Source organism: Myiozetetes cayanensis, unplaced genomic scaffold (genome assembly GCF_022539395.1).
Source record: "Myiozetetes cayanensis isolate MyiCay16 unplaced genomic scaffold, myiCay2020 scf18, whole genome shotgun sequence".
In the NCBI taxonomy this organism is placed as follows: Eukaryota; Metazoa; Chordata; class Aves; order Passeriformes; family Tyrannidae; genus Myiozetetes; species Myiozetetes cayanensis.
This window is the reverse complement of record NW_026087389.1, coordinates 17,256,689-17,272,160: the sequence shown is the minus strand read 5'-3', so window position 1 is coordinate 17,272,160 and position 15,472 is coordinate 17,256,689. Positions and strand designations below refer to the sequence as shown.

The window sequence follows — 15,472 nt, the reverse complement described above, 5'->3', positions numbered from 1 at the left end:
TAATTAGCATGAGAACAAATAAAAGATAGATTCTAATCAATAAAAGAACTATGTAACTTGCAGCCAATGAACACTAATTCCTTCCTTTGCTACAGTGTATAAATAGTTGAAAGTTTTGATAGTTCGTGGGCTTGATTTGTGGAAACCTCCATATTGCACCCGGCACAGAATAAACAATGTCTCCTTTCTAAACTAGACTCTGTATCTAAGTTAGAGAGCTCTTAAAATCGGGAACAGAAGGACAAGGGGGAAGGGCTTCAAATTGAGAGTAGGTTTAGATTAGCTCTAAGGAAGTTGTTCTTGCCTGAGAGGGCAGTGAGGCCCTGCCTCAGGTTTCCCTGAGAAGTTGTGGATGTCCCATCCTTGGAAGTGTCCAAGGCCAGGTTGGACAAGGCTTGGACGATCCTGGGATAGTAGAAGGTGTCCCTGCCCATGGCAGGGGGTGGAACGAGATGGGTTTTAAGGTTCCTTTCAACTCAAACCATTCCATGACTCTGTGATTCTCTTTCACTGGTGGCAGAGCTCCAGCACTCCTGGAAGTCTGAGATCACTCCCGCCTGCAAACCCGGGCCCAGAGCCCCGACAGCCACTGTAGACCCGCCGTCCCGAGTGCTGGCCCTGTCCCCGCTCCACCGGCACAATAAAGTGCACTGGGGAATCCACGCTCATGTCTCGTTTTCCTCCTCCTCTCTCTCCAAGGGCAGCATTCGGGGCTGGGCCCCGAGAGTTGTTGTCTCCCGGGGATCGGCAGCACCTTCCCCGGCCTCCCTCGGGCGGTCTGGCCTTGGCCGGCTGCCCAGGCCCTGTTCTGTTTCCCCGGGGGAAGCTCACACGGGCATCGGGGGGTCTTTGCCGGTTCCCCCTTCCCCGGGCAGGGCGCCCTGCCCGGCACTGCCCGAGCGCCGAGCGGGTCCCGCCCGTCTCCCGGCAACGCGTCCCGCCCGCCCGCCATGGCCCTCGCGGGTCGCCGTAGCGGCGGCGGCGGCGCGGCCGGGCGGGCGGTGAGTGCGGCGGCCGCGGGGTCCGGCCCGCCCCGGCTCCTCCTGCCGGCCCCGGCGGCGCGGGGGTCCCGGGGGCTCGGGGCGCGGCCGGCTCGGGGAGTGCCGGCCGGCTGTGGGGGACGCGCCCGACCGCGGGGGGCTCCGCGCCCCGGGGGCTGCGGGCAGGTGTAGGGGACTCTCGGGTTCGGGGTGTTTGTGGGCGCGGGGGGCCGTGCTCTGGGTTCGGGGTGGCTGCGGCTGCGGGGAGCGCTGCCCGCGTTCGGGGGTGCCCCGGGGTGTGGGGGGCCTCTGGGCTCGGGGCGCGTTGCCCGGCTGGGTGTGGGTGAGCCCGGCTCTGGGGCCGGGTCCCGGGGTGCGCAGGGCGGTGCTGCCCGGGCTCTGTGGTTTGGGGGTGCGGGCGGGCTGGGGGCGCTGAGCCCCTGCCTGTGGTGAGAGAGGGGCAGTGTGGGGAGCGGTGCGGGGCTGCGTGCTCCCCTGTGCTGCTGTCTGCTGCGAGGGGGGTCTCGGCCGGGAACTGCCGAACAAAGCTGTGCTGGCCCTGCCCGGCTGCTCGGCCTCCCCCTGCCTCTGGTCGGCTGCACTTAAGATCAGGCTTCCCCTGTGCTCTGTGTTCTGCCCTGCTGCTGGAAGCTGCTTGTCCTTGCCCAGAGAAGGGAGTTCAGCCCGTGGCCAGGCTCGGAGCTTCTTTGCTTCTGTGAATCACATGCGGATGGGTGTCCCCCTGCTCTGCCCTTTCTCTGACCTGTTGAAAGCAGCATCTGCTTCTATTGAGAAAACACTCTGGCACTGCAGCGGTGCCAGCAGTGCATCTCATGTGGTGCCAGCGTGGCAGTACTGTGTGCTCTGCTTGGGTGTTCAGGCTATTTCAGCAGGGCTGGTACCAGGCTGGCTGCCCCTGGGAAGAGTTATGGGCACTCCCCACTGGCCTCAGGTGCTTTTAACTTGTCCTGACAGAGCTAAAATCATCTCTGTCAGGTTTCGAGTACTTTTAGGATAGTACACATTGTGCCCTCTGCTCTGCTTTGGTGGTAAATGATGTGTTTCTGGATTTTGTTTTATCCCTTGTTTTGAGTTCCTGACGCAGGTCATTCAGGGCCTCTGATCCTGACTGGTGTTTGCTTTATTCCTGCTATTTTGCTCAGCAGTGCTGCTCCACCACTGGGTGCTGGGGTGGCCCGCAGGGAAGGGGCTTTAGAGAAACCTTTCCCAAGTCCAGCTGAAGCTCAAGTGACATGGAGTTGCTGTGGCACTCACGTCACTTGGCAAGGCCACTGACTTTTCTTGGGTTCACCTGAGTTTCTGCTCTGTGTGAGATTGCCAGCAAGCATTTAATTCCTGCAGCCTTTGCTCCTGTTGCATCTCCCTGTTGCTCTGTGTCACAAAGTGCTTTGACAGACATCTGTCCAGGGAACAGGAGAGTCTTCCAGTGATAGTTGGCTGTTGGGGCAATCAGAACCAGGAGAGGACTGTAAGCTAACGTTTGGAAGCTGTGTGGAACAAGCCACTTGAATTTACTCTTTTTGTCCTGGCACATGTCAGATCATCTCTGATAGTGTTCTTTGTACTCTAGTGATACCAGAAGTCTCCTGAATCTGTAATCTCATGGTAGATTTTCTCTTGTAAACACTTCTGTGTACTGTTACCTGTGTCTGCTTTTCTCCCTGGGTCTTTGCTTTGTAGTCAGTGATATTCTATTGCAGTCCAGTTCATCTGCATTTGTATCATTCCTTCTCCCTCCTTCTTTGTTTTGGATAGCAGAATAATGTAAAAGCCTGTTAAATAGAAGATGAACCAGATGCATGTTGCTGTCTTACAGAACACAGAGTGGGTGGCAAAGGCAGAAGTGTCTCGTTGGGACACAAGTGGCAGTGTGATGTGGTTGTTGGTTTAGGTGGTGTTTGGCAGCAGTGGCAGCTGTGGCCCTGTGCTGGCTCGGTGCTTTTGGCTCAGGCTTGCTGCCAAGGTTCTTCTGGCTTGGTTCTGCCTGTCCCTTTGTTTGGAGCGGGGTCTGTGTGGTTATCTGGAGTGTGACTTAATGCCTTGTCTCCTTTGGGAAGATTTTGAGCTGTTGGACAGGTGGGACTGAGAGCAGGGTTGGCAGTTAGTTGGTTTGGGGCACTTAAATGATGTCATTAGTGCGAGGACTCTGGTTATTTCTTGGCTTATCCCTGTTGTTTAATCCAGGCACATCAACCTCCAAGAAAGGGATAAGTCTAAAGGCGGTGTCCTCTCCCTAAAGTTTTGTCCTAGGTGTCTGTCCGTCTTATGTCCGCCCTGGAAGTGGTGCCTTTGAAGAATGACGTCAAGAGGTGCTGGGACTACTTTCTCAAGGAAGAATTACAGGCTGAGCACTGAGCCAGAGAAGTCCAAGGTCACAGGTATGGGCTTGTACATGCTGTGTGAAAACAGGAGCACTGCAGATCCAGGCAGCATCCCCTGTTTGAGCTCAGCAGCTTCCAGTTGCAAGTACCTTGCTAATGTGAGGTGTGGTGGGGCTGAAGCTGAATAAATCCCCCAACCGAGATGAGATTTTGGGAGGGATCTTCCTGTAGCATTGAGGATTCCAGAAACTCATGTCATAGTGCCTTTTCTTCGGCACACAGCCCTGCCTTGTGAGGCTGGAGAATGTCGTGTTGCCTGCCTGCCATCTGATTTCAGCCTCATCTGATTTCATCTGATTTAGGGACTTCCCCTTCCAGGATGAACAGCTTGTCAAATTCTCAGTCCATTTCTGGGAAATTCTGCTGCGTGCCAGGCCGTCTGTTTTCTCTCAGAGTCACCCATCCAGCACAAGTGTGCTTATGAGACCACAGATCTGGCATTTGAGGGCACTGTTGCACTCAGAAATAAGGAATGCTGCATCAGTGTGACACTAGGGGCTGCTTAGCACAACAAAAGCAAAGGTGAGGCACACATCATTAAAGAGAGCTGGGAGTTAGGCAAGGTGAACTGCATCTGCAGGTCTTTCCACCTCGGCATCATATCCCAGATATGAATCAGGACATCAGGAATTACAGTAGTTTTAAGAGGGGTTTTTTTTGGGTTTTTTTGGGTTCTTTTTTTTTTTTTTTTTTTTGAAATGAAATCGGGTTCCTACCTCCAGCTTTTGGGGTTACTTTATCTGGAAGCAGCACAGCAGGATTCCTCAGGATGTATTTCCACCTGTGTGGAGCAGTTTATAGCCTCCCATTTGCTATCACAGAGCAGCTCAAATTGGAAAGAGCCTTTGGTGTGGAGATGCACCCCTTGATGCTGGGCTCTGGTTCTGCTAGTGAGGACAGTAAGGTGATGAATGACTTCTTGGAGCTGCTTCTCCCCACTGTGTTGATCAGCAAATGTGAACATCATTTTCCCATAGTTACCAGTTTGTTGCTTGTACATAAAATTAATGTTTTGAGTTTACCCCTGGCTCCCTAAGGTTACTTCCTTTCTGTTTTTCACAAGGGATCGTGAACAGCAGGCTGCTGAATGATTATCTGCATCGAGTCTTTACCAATGCTGATGGGAACCAGCCTGCAGCTGCTTACAGGTATCACACTTATCATTCCCCAGGTGGCAAGTGATGCCACCCCCACTATGGTGAAAGGAAAGATCCTTCAGTGCCACACAGTGATCTTTGTTAACAGCACAGCGTTACAGAAATGGCTCTGAGGTCTGCTCTTTTGGTGGCTTTTTCAAATTGCAGGGCCTGCTAGGAAGGATTCTTCAGGTTTTTTTGCATGAAAAATCCTATCTACAAAATCACTAGGCAGTATTTTTGAAATAAATATTCATTCGCCTTATTGTTCCTGTTCCCCCTTTACTTGTAAGGAAGTGCAAAATGCACAGGTTTTAGGTACAGGAATGAAAAATAGGTAATCAGTGCTCTGTGAACTAAAGGCAAGACTGTTACTAATGCATATAATAACATATTTTTTAGGCTGTGGAACTGCTGGTACTTTTATTAGAAGTCACCAAACACAAAATTCCTGTTTAGTGGCTGTTTTTTTCCTGTTTGTTTTTAGTTCTTCTCCACTTTGTATCCCAGAAACTTGTAATGTTGGATGGGAAGGATTTCCCTTGCATCCAGCTCTTTTGCCAGAGGCAAGTCAGACAGGTTCAGGGCAGGGAGAGTGTGGCAGAGAGAGGCAGGCCTGTGGCTCCTGCTGGTTGGCAGAGCTGCAGAGTGGCTGGGGTCACATTCCACGGGCTATACTTAGGACTGCCAGCTCCAGTGTGAGCTCAGAGCTGCTATAAATAGCCCTTGGCTCTCTGGCTCTTGGTGAGCCCGGGTGATGGTGCGGGGGAGGCAAACTGGGTCATGTTACTTTGCCACAAGCTCTGCTGCCAGCAAGCCTTGGAACGTTCCATCTGCCTGAGCATTTGGGTTTTCAGTATTTCTGATTCCTTTGCCTGGTGATTAATGACTTGAAAGCACAGAACTGATAGTTTGTTGGACTGGTCTCTCTTTTTTCCTGCCTTCCACCTTTTTCCCTGGGTTTGGATATTTGGTAGAAAGCCCAGTAGCAGTCGTAGAGGTCTTGAAAATAACATTTTCCATATGAGAGCAACTTATATGGTATAACATCTTGCCTTCAGAGGCCTAAATTCCTCCTAGAGGAGCTCATTGCAGACATGTCTCTGCCTCCTGCTCTTCTACCCTCCTTGCAAAACTCCTCCTCCATGCTAGCTGCTGATTAAGCTACTTTGCTGAAGCCACCCTTCTCATGCCAACCAAAACTGATTCTGTGATTCCACTTCTCTGCATCTTTACGTCCATCAGGCTTTCACAAGGTCTCACCACAGTCTTAGGGAAATCCCTAGTCCTGGAATAGTGTTCCCCAGATGGCTTTGGAAATGGGAAGCAGGGATGGGAACAACTAGTGACTCACACAATAAAAGGAGGCTCTTGTGCAAGGAACAGCTAAGTAAACTAGCCCTGAAAGGAGAGAACTAGGGGAGGGCAGTAAGTTCTCTAAAACAGTGGCCCAAAGGGGGTGCATGAGAGATTTTGCAATATGACACCAAAATGTTTTTAGCTGTTGTCAGAGAGAGGGTGCTGGACTAGCCTGACTTTTGTCTGAACTGCTGCAGCTGCTACTGTGGTCCCTCTCTGTTCTTTTGTATTACAATATACTTTGGGAAAAAACAAATCCTGACTTATGCCATGTTTGTATGATGCTGACTGCAGCAAAGTCGTGTTCCACAGTTGTTGGTGGAACAGCTGGTTTCTTGCTACCACTGTACCACATTACAGTTTCCTTACTGCCACAAAACACTCCTGAGCAGACTGACTGAAGACTGTAAGATTCTTTGCTATCTACTTGGCTTGTTCTTGCTGTATTTGGTCCCTGGTTCATTCATTGCCCCGAAGTGTGGGCAGCAAATTCCTTAGATTTGTGACATGAGACAGTTCATGTCTCACACTGCAGGACATGTGTTTGGGCTGCAGCTCTTTAAAAATTGGAGACAGAGTTTTCTGAAGGGCTCCTGTGTATGCTTATTCCCTAGAAAGCACCTGACGTTCCAGAACCTGCAGGAGCACCTTGAGCGGTTGCTGGCAGAGGAGAATGGCTCTGAAGACGGTCGAGGTGGGAGATGCCTGTCCAGTTTGTGCCTCTGCTTGTGCTGCTTGACTGGGAAGGACAAGTTGTACCATGAAAGCAGTTCCCTGACTGAGTGTTGTTCTGCCTTCCTGTGCTCTAATTTGTTGTGCCTTTAAATTCATAGGCCAGCCCTGGAGCAGGTCTGTTTGCAGATGGAGGGAGCGTATTTCCAGTCAAAAATGCCATGAAAAGTAGTTTGAGGGCGAAGGAGGTATTTTATTGATCATGATATGCACAGCTGTTGCTTTGACCAGCAATGTGCAGTGCTGTCCTCAGTGGGAAATGCAGGGGCTTGTTGACAGTTTTTACACACTGGTCTCCGCTGTAGCTATTTATTTTCAGCCTCAGGCTCTTCCCTGTGCTCTTACCAGCATCCCTTTCCCTGAATGAGTCAGGACATGGCAGGATACAACCCGATTCCTCTGCTAGAAAGAGGGATTTTTTTCTTGCTGGCTACAAGCAAAGTGTGTGATATGTTGGCCAAACGTTTGGCACAGAGTTTAGTCTGAATTTTGTCGAAGTAAAGTTTTTCAGGTGATGTGGAAAACTTAACATGTGTCCTGAATGCTATGTAGCTGAGACCTTGTGTATTGCTGTGAAAACTTCCTTTTAAATCTTGCTGATGTCTTCTTTCCTGAGGTTCTCATGGTCCAACATGAGCAACAGTATCTCAGTGTTCCTCCCTGTAGCAGGACCAGATGTTGTTACAGTCTAACTGGAGGCACTTGTCCCCTGTACTGTCAAATCCTGCACAACTCTCCCTAACGGATTTTCTGCAACTCTTGTTTCAGATCAGGTAGCAGAGGGCCGACTCGGCCCCTCCACTGTGGTGTTGGACCACACCAGTGGGTTTGAGGGGCTCCTGCTGGTTGATGATGACTTACTTGGGGTGAGTGTGATGAAAATGGTCTTGTGGGACTAGAAGCACTTGGGGCTTCTTGCATTGTTCTTCGTACAGATCCCTGTCACTGGCTTTGTAGCATGTTGTAAACGGAGTCTGCCCAGAAAGCTGCAGGATCCTGGAGAAAATGAGCTCTCCTGGAAAAGTTCTAGCAGTACCACTAAGTCTCAGCGAGCTCTGAGTGGGGCTATGAGCAAGCGAAAGGGTTACCTTGGCCCAGGGGCTCACTTGGCTAAGCAGAGGAAAGGCCAGCAGACAACTTTCCTGTCCCTCCCTCCATCAGACGGCCTCTTCCTTCCTTCCTTTTGGTCTTCTCTAAGGGGTAGAAAGAGGCTAAGGCTGAGGCTTTCCTTTCTCCTTTGTTTCCACTAACTACTCTGTGCTTGCTCCTTGGCTGATGTTCCTCATGTAAAATATCAGCTGAAACAATCTGCTGGAATTTAACCCTTTTTTACTGCAGTAATTTCTGCACTCCTTTCACCCCTTCACTAAGCACACACATCCCCTGCTCCTGAGCTCATTCCCTCCTTAATCTATGCCTGTTTTTTTGTCCCTGGCAATTCAGGCTGCTTGGTCTCCCCTTTCCCCTTAGCCTCTGCTGTGGCTCACTTTGGCTGACCCTCAGGAATGGATCTGACTTGCCTGTGAATTCCTTGTTCCTACCTTCATTTCTTCTTCATGATCTGTCCCAAGATTGTGAGAGTCAGGAATTAACAGGGTTGAGTTTCTGGTTACCTGTCAGTCCTGGGCTTTAGTTTGGACACCTTGAATCCATAGTTTTGTTCTAACTTTTCCAGGATTGAGATGTCATTCCCATATAATAGTCACTTTTGTGTACAGTTTTGTCCCAATTCACTAAGAACTGTCACTGTGTTGCCACTGTACTGTTGCCATTCTGTGTGATTCACTGGGGTTTGACAAGTACAGATGAGCTGTGGGAAGGACCTGGATGGTTCCCCAGGGCCAGTCAGCTCCAAGTACAGCTGCTGGGATGGGGAAGGTGACCCTTCTCTTCCCAACACTGTCCTTGTGAATAACTCTCCATCTTGCTTTGGTTTTGAGGGCTAGGACAGAGAGAACGGAGAGGGCTGAACAAACCTATTATTTTGCCTGACTCTAAAATACCTTTTATTTGTTGGTCCAGGTGATTGGCCACAGTAACTTTGGGTCCATCAGGGCCACAACGTGCGTGTATAAAGGTAAGGAGATAAACCAGTGATGCTTTGAGAAAATACCCTGGGAAGGGTGTGTGGAGAGTTACACAAGTAGAGAGCTCAGAAGATCCTAAAATGTCCCAAATCTTGAGCACCCTCTTCTCCAACTCATCCACTGACTTTTCCAGGAAGTCAGAAGGGTGAAGGGTTTGTGATGCCAGAGTGAACAGGTGGGAAGGGAATCCCGAGGGTGTCCCAGAGCTCCCTTGTGTGCCACATTTGTTTCTGTGGGAGCAGCGTCAGGTTCAGCTTCTCTTAACAACAGCGGCAGGAACTCACTGCGTGCCATCTCCTTTTCTTTCAGGGAAATGGATTTACGAGGTGCTCATCTCCTCCCAGGGACTCATGCAGATTGGCTGGTGTACTCTCAACTGCAGATTTAATCAGGAGGTAGTGTAACTGCTGCACGTGGCACGGCGCTGCTCTGTGTTTCTCCACTGCTTTTTAGGCCAGTGTGGAGCACTGCATGGGTGCTGTGCTCCTGCCCCGCTGGCATTTTGTGCCCAGCATACACACCAGAAATACCAGGTCTGCTGTTTTCAGAGTCATTACTAGACTCTCTGGTCTGTGTTCACAGAATACTGTGTGGTGTGAAAGCCTTGCAGGCAGGCTGGTTGTGTTGCTGTACTCTAACTGCACGTAGCCACTGCTACGTGTTGACTTTCAGCTGGTGTCTTCTTCAGAACCTCTGTGTGTCTGCAGTGCTGGCAGCCTGTCTCAGGATGGCCCCCAGCAGCTGGTGCTAAGGGGTTTATTTGCCCAGGAGAGGCAGGCCCAGGCCAGCTCTTCTGAGGCACCAGGCAGGATGTTTGGTGCTGGAAAGGGATGTCAGCTGCAGACTCACTAACTTGTCACTGTGCAACATATGAGGGGGGAGGTGATGGGCATCCCAGGGGGCTGCTTGGACAGAAATTGGAAATGTAGGATGCTGGTACTCTTCTTCTGACCCCAAAATGAGTAGAGAGTGGTGTATTTCTCTGAACCAAAGATCAGAGGCCACTGAATTCACTCCTAGAGTAAGGACTTTTCCCAGGCAGAGCATGTATGCTGTCAACTGCTTTCCCTGTCTGCTGGTCTCCCCCTTAAAGGTGCTCTTGCAGTGAGAGGGATCTTTTATGCTTGGTCTGGTCTGAGTCTCCTCTTTCCTACTTTGGTGCAGGAAGGAGTTGGAGATACTCCAGATTCATATGCCTATGATGGAAACAGGGTGCGCAAGTGGAACGTGACTACGACCAACTATGGCAAAGTGAGTAGCTGTCCTGCCAGGAACGGGATGGAGAGGAAGGAGGAGAAAGCAGGTGACTCCTTGATAGATTCTGCTGGGCCTTGTGAAGCGCCTTCAGGCTTTCCTCCCTGCCTCAGCCTGCTCTTGGGGCGCTGTGTGCCAGCAATTGTTTGTACTTTGAGGGTGCTGGGCATGCTGAGTGCTGTGTTTAGCAGCCCCAGCAGATTGATTCCCAGCACAGTGCTGCTGTCAGTCTCTGGAAGGCTCTGGTTCTCTGTAGCACATCAGTGCATGATGCATTGTTGGGATAAATATACGTTCCTAGTGCTAGAGGGGGAAAAACGATCCCAATCAGGGGCCTGATGTGCAGCTTCCAGAAGTGCCTGTAAATGCTGTGTGAGCTGCTGTGAGAAGGAACTCTCATTGAAGCCTGAATCACCAGGGATTGGTTGGGTTGCAGTCTTTCTCTGATGTAGGAACACTTTGGAAATATGTTTAACCTTCTCTCTCCCTTTCCTGCAGTCCTGGGCAGCAGGAGACATCGTCAGCTGTCTGATAGACCTCGATGAGGGCACCATTGCTTTCTGCTTGTAAGCATCTTTGTCCTGTTCCCTGCTCAGCAGGTTGATGAACCCTTTGTCTGCCCTCTCCCCTTTAAGTTCCTTGGTAGTTCTGGCATTTGCTTTTCTGTGTTGTTCAGAAACCACCTGAACAGGTTGTTGGATCTCTTGAGTTCAGTTGAGAGCATTTTGCAGAAAGATATTCAAGCTACAAAGTCTATGTAAAGATTGCCAGGATTTTGGAGGGAAGGGCATCTCTTGTGATGCTTTAATGCCACGCTTGGCTGAGCCACACTGGTGGCTTTTGTGGTCAGTGTAGACCTTGCCTGCTCTAAACTCACAAGGAGCTGTGGGAAGGGTGATAAATCTCCAGCTTCCAGCTCCCATGCACAGTGAGAATTGTTCTCTGGCCCTGGCCTGTGACAAGTCAGTCAAAATTAAAACTGTTAGATGTTCCATGTCATCTTTTATGGAAGAGTAGATTGAAAACATTATCTTTCACTGCACCAACATCAAATAAATGAGGCCAAAAAGTCCCCTGCCTTTGAAATGTCCTGCTGGTTAATTATCTCATGGGGGTTTGGGTTGCCCTTGAACCTGAGTGGGCCCTGCATGTGCAGACTCCAGTGCCTTCCTGTGAAAATGGGAATGCCTCTGTGCTTCCCTTGGCTGTTACTCAGCAGAGCTGTGGTATTTTCATGTGTGCCAGGTTAAGAGTGACAGGAGGCATGACTGACTGACATGTCCATGTTGGCAAGTTGCTGGGAGAGGAATGCAGGTATCTGTATTGCTCAGCTGACTTCAGCCCCCTCCTGCTGTGACTAAAATCCTGTGGGGTTTCCTTCTTTCAGGAACGGCATGTCCCTGGGAACTGCCTTTGATAACATCACGAGGGGTGCTGGAATGGCTTATTTCCCTGCCATCAGCCTCTCCTTCAAAGAGTCTGTTGCTTTTAACTTCGGAAGCCGTCCGCTCCGATATCCTTTGGGTGTGGGGAGAGGAGGTCTGAAGGAAGAAGAGCCTGTCCTGTGACCATCTTTGGAGGCTGTAGGATGTACAGACCTGACTGCAGTTCACTTTCTGTTGTTGGCACTTGTGTGCAGAGCAGAGTCAAGGAGAGAAGAACCAGATACCCCCTCAGCTGGAGCAGAACTGCAGGACACAAACATCAGTTTCGGAAATGAGAGTTGCTTTTAACTCTGAGTCAGCAGCTGCTGCTACAGCTGGGGGCTGCCTGTTCCAGGCACTCAGATCTTGTAAAGCTCTCACTTTCCGGTTTTTGAAGTCCTAATGCTGCTGTGCTGCTGAGCCTCTTGACCACTGGTCTAATTTACCTCCCAGCCATATGGGACCTCTGACATTGATTAGTGTTGCCTTCTGCCTCCCTGTGTGAATGGTGAAACCTGCAGCTCCTGTCAGAGCAGTCCTGGCTCTGCCTGTTGGTAGCTGTAGTAGGGGCTCAGATTGGTCTTTCTGATAAAAAAATATTTCACCCACACAGAAGTGTGGTGTGAAACACTTGCTGCTTTGCAATATTGAGGAGGTGGGGACAAGAGCTTGTGGCTAATCATCCATTTAGAAGGCACTGTGTTTGAACTGTGACTGAGGTGTGCGTGTGTATAAAGTAAAACAGACACACAGTCTTTCTCTTGCACAAAAAAATGAAGTCCTGAAAGGATCAGATTGCATTTTCCCTTGACACTCACCTACTTATCCAGTGGAAGGTTACCGGCCCTTGCAGGATCCTCCCGTGGCAGACCTGGTGAAGGCTCGGAAGCTGTTGGGCTACTTGAAGAACGTGATCCATGTTGGAATAGATATGACGGTAGGATCACGGCACTGGGTGGGCCCGAGGGGCACCGTGCTGGCAAATGTGGTTCTGCTCTTCTCAGCACATGCTGCCAGCTCAGATGTTTGCACACAGCAGGGACTTTAAATGCTTCTGTGCTTTTGCATGGGGTGTGCTTGTCCCTGGAGCTCTCTGGCTTGCAAAATGGGCTTCCTGGTAGTTCCAGGACTTAATTCAAATCATACTGGGCTTTGTTGTTCTCAGTCTTATGAAAGTTCATTGCCAGTATTCAAGAAGTGATGTTTGTCAGGGTCAGAACTTCTGGGTTTGATTTTGCACCCTTGAAAGCAGTTTGTTCATATCCTAAACATTTTACTGGTGTCCTGGTGCAGTGATGTGGTGAAATTCTGGCAACTCTGCCTTGAGAACTGTTTTTGCTGGAAAACACTATTTTCCGCTAGGGTGAGAGATCTGTTTATGCCCAAAACATAGGGAAAGCCATCTGCTACAGTCTTGGCTTGAATGCAGGCCTGTTTTGCTAGTCATCCTCCTCTGTAGGGGTTCCCTTTTACAAATTAACCTGCAAACTTTTACATTTTTTAGAAAAACATTGCCAAAGTGCCTGCATGTGGTCGATAGTGACATCTGGACTGCAGTACAGCTTTCCAGAGGTGTAGGCCTGGCTTCTTTGCCATCCTAAATTCTCATGTTCAAGGTTTTTACTGCAGTCTGGCATGGAACAGCAAACAGTGGCTGCTGCAGGCCTCTGGTTCACTCAGTAGTTGGTGGACAGGTGGATTTGGTTGGATCCAAGCTGTGTGTTTTTCTGGGTTTGTCATTGCAGGAAGGAAAACTGGTGGAGAAGGACACATCCATGTGGCAGCTGCAGGGAGAACCCACAGTGTTGATTACATTAGCTCACATCTTCAATTATTTCTCCCCTCTCATGGTGAGTTTTGTCTACCCATTACAAGCTTCTGTAGTGCTTGGTTTTGCTCTTGCAAGGCAGAGTAAACCTCAGTTTTCACTGGGAAGTGACTGTGCCCTGGAGGACTGATGACCTGGCTCTCTGTCTGCAGTGCAAGGTGTACCTGGTGGAAGATGTGCTCATGACCTTCCTGCTGAGCATCCTGGAGCGAGGAGGGGCAGTGGAGGCCCATCCCCTTATTCAACAGCTACTGGATCTCATGTGGCTTCTTATGGAGGTGAGTTACTAGGGTGCTGGATCACAGGGAGACTCTGGGAGGTGCTGAGGAGCCTTCCCTAGAAAATGCTGGTAATATTCAACTTCTTTCCCCTCCTGGTGACAAGATCCCCCTTTTTCTTGTGGTAGACCACCCTCTCACCTGGCTCAATTGGTGAGAGAACTGCTTCACACACAGGGAATGAAGGTTGAATGCAGAGTAACTGGTAATGGTGAGAGTGGCATTGAGTTAACTTCTAAACTTCTCCTCCTGGTGAGGGAACTGGCAATGGTGAATGACTGCCTGCTTCTGGAAACATCCAGTTTATCAATAAGAAATGGTCTCTTGGATGTTGGTAGTGCTAATGTGTCAGTCAAGGTATTAAATGCTGCTGTGAGTTCCAAGAGATCGACCAGAGTGTGCAGGACTGGGGTAGAAGTGGGCAGTGCACTTTCACCAAATCCTGCACTGCTGGGGAAAGGCCTCTTCCAGCGTCCCTTCCTGTCCATGTTGGATGAGGCCACTCCTTCCTGGGACTCTTGTTTGAGGCAACCTTTGCTACTACTGGGAATCTGCTGCTGCTGGATTGCTTGGCTGGTTACACAGAGCCAGTCTCTGCCAGGGATCTGCTTGGATCTGCTTGGATCAAGCACATCTGCCCTTTGGGGTAACAGATAAGGGCACTGGCCCAAACAGCTGTCATGAGAAGTTTAATTGACAAATGTCATGACTCCCTCAGGCCCTAGAAGTGAAGCTGGACATCCTGTTAGGGCTGCTATGTTTGTGGAAGAGTTGGCTGTCATCCTGCTGATTGGCTCTGAGTTGGACTCAAAAGACAACTCCTCCATCATCACATTTATGCAAGAATAGCTTCCTTCCTTTCTGTGTTGATTCTGCCAGCACTGGGTAGGTTCAGGGGATATGAGGATGGGTGACTCTGCTGAACAAAATGGGGCTAGGACTTTGGCTTTTTGTAGATGAATTTAGGATTGGTTTTACTGGTGCAAAAACTTGTTTCCATGTAGCAAAGCAATGGCACCAACTTCTGCTTGGACCCTCTCCTGTGGAGTCAGATGGACACTGTGGGTTCAGAGCACCTGCTTTTTCAGTTCAGAAATGAATGCTTCCTTCCAGGGTCACACTGAGAGCTACAGCAGTTCCTAACTCCCATGTTGTTGTTCTTCAATGTATTTCTTATTTTCTCAGGAGTATGAAGTGCATGAGTGCCTCAAGCAGCTACTGATGTCCCTGCTGCGGGCTTACAGGTTCTCCCCCATCATCCCAGACCTGGGATTACAAGTGAGTTGCACTTCTGAATCCTCAGGAATCTGTGACTAGCCAGCTTCTGTTATGTCCCCTTGTCCAAAGGTACATGATGTTTTGGAGTTTACAGTTGTTTGATCCAGAGATGGCAGTTTTGTCATATTGTACCTATCGGAGAGTTGTATCATCTTCTGCAGATGGAATCACTTTTGCTTCTCCTGTTTCCCTAGATTCACTACCTCCGGCTCACCATTGCAGTCTTGAAGCATGAGAAATCCAGGAAATACCTACTCAGCAATGTTCTGTATCCTTTGTGCCTCCTCCTGTCTCAGTTTTCCCTTCCCTCAATAATGCAGCGAAGGACATTTCAAGGATCTGTGGGTCCTGGGAGGCAGAAACCACCCTGTCTTTGAGAGGTCATTTCTCAGGTCTCCTCTACCTGACACCAATCTCTACAAAGTCCTGCTTTGAGGAGTGGGAGCAGTGTTGTGTAGACCACATCCTACCAACACAGAGGAACTCATTTCTAACTGACTGACCTCTCTGATATCCCTAGAGCAAAGCCACTTTCAGAGCAGTCTAGCTTTGTTTTAACCTTTAGGCAGCTGCTGTGATAGCTGCCTGAGGCTTCTCCTGGGATAAGGGGGCTCTGGATCTTGCAGCAGCTATTTGGAAAGGGGTTTCTCACTGCAGCCCTGGGTTCATGCCCTGGGCCTGCTCCCAGTGTAGCTCCTGTGCTTGCTTTAACTC

General features: G+C 49.9%; 1 protein-coding gene across 4 annotated transcripts in view; it reads left to right on the top strand.

The window, feature by feature from the left end:
- Positions 1-952: 952 nt before the first annotated feature.
- Positions 953-15,472, top strand: part of RNF123 (ring finger protein 123) — a 48,100-nt gene continuing 33,580 nt past the window's right edge. Inside the window, exons 1-15 of one of the 4 annotated variants that reach the window (XM_050313354.1) lie at positions 953-1,001; positions 3,241-3,379; positions 4,446-4,530; positions 6,492-6,571; positions 7,378-7,475; positions 8,632-8,686; positions 9,006-9,091; positions 9,861-9,947; positions 10,449-10,516; positions 11,338-11,463; positions 12,197-12,311; positions 13,120-13,224; positions 13,355-13,480; positions 14,666-14,758; positions 14,953-15,026. In XM_050313354.1, coding sequence (XP_050169311.1) covers positions 3,298-3,379; positions 4,446-4,530; positions 6,492-6,571; positions 7,378-7,475; positions 8,632-8,686; positions 9,006-9,091; positions 9,861-9,947; positions 10,449-10,516; positions 11,338-11,463; positions 12,197-12,311; positions 13,120-13,224; positions 13,355-13,480; positions 14,666-14,758; positions 14,953-15,026 — 1,280 coding nt within the window. In that variant the 5' untranslated portion in view covers positions 953-1,001; positions 3,241-3,297. Of the gene's footprint in view, positions 1,002-1,143; positions 1,169-1,450; positions 3,380-4,445; positions 4,531-6,491; positions 6,572-7,377; positions 7,476-8,631; positions 8,687-9,005; positions 9,092-9,860; positions 9,948-10,448; positions 10,517-11,337; positions 11,464-12,196; positions 12,312-13,119; positions 13,225-13,354; positions 13,481-14,665; positions 14,759-14,952; positions 15,027-15,472 lie in introns of those variants that run through there. The other 3 variants (XM_050313355.1, XM_050313353.1, XM_050313352.1) reach the window with 3 other exon arrangements.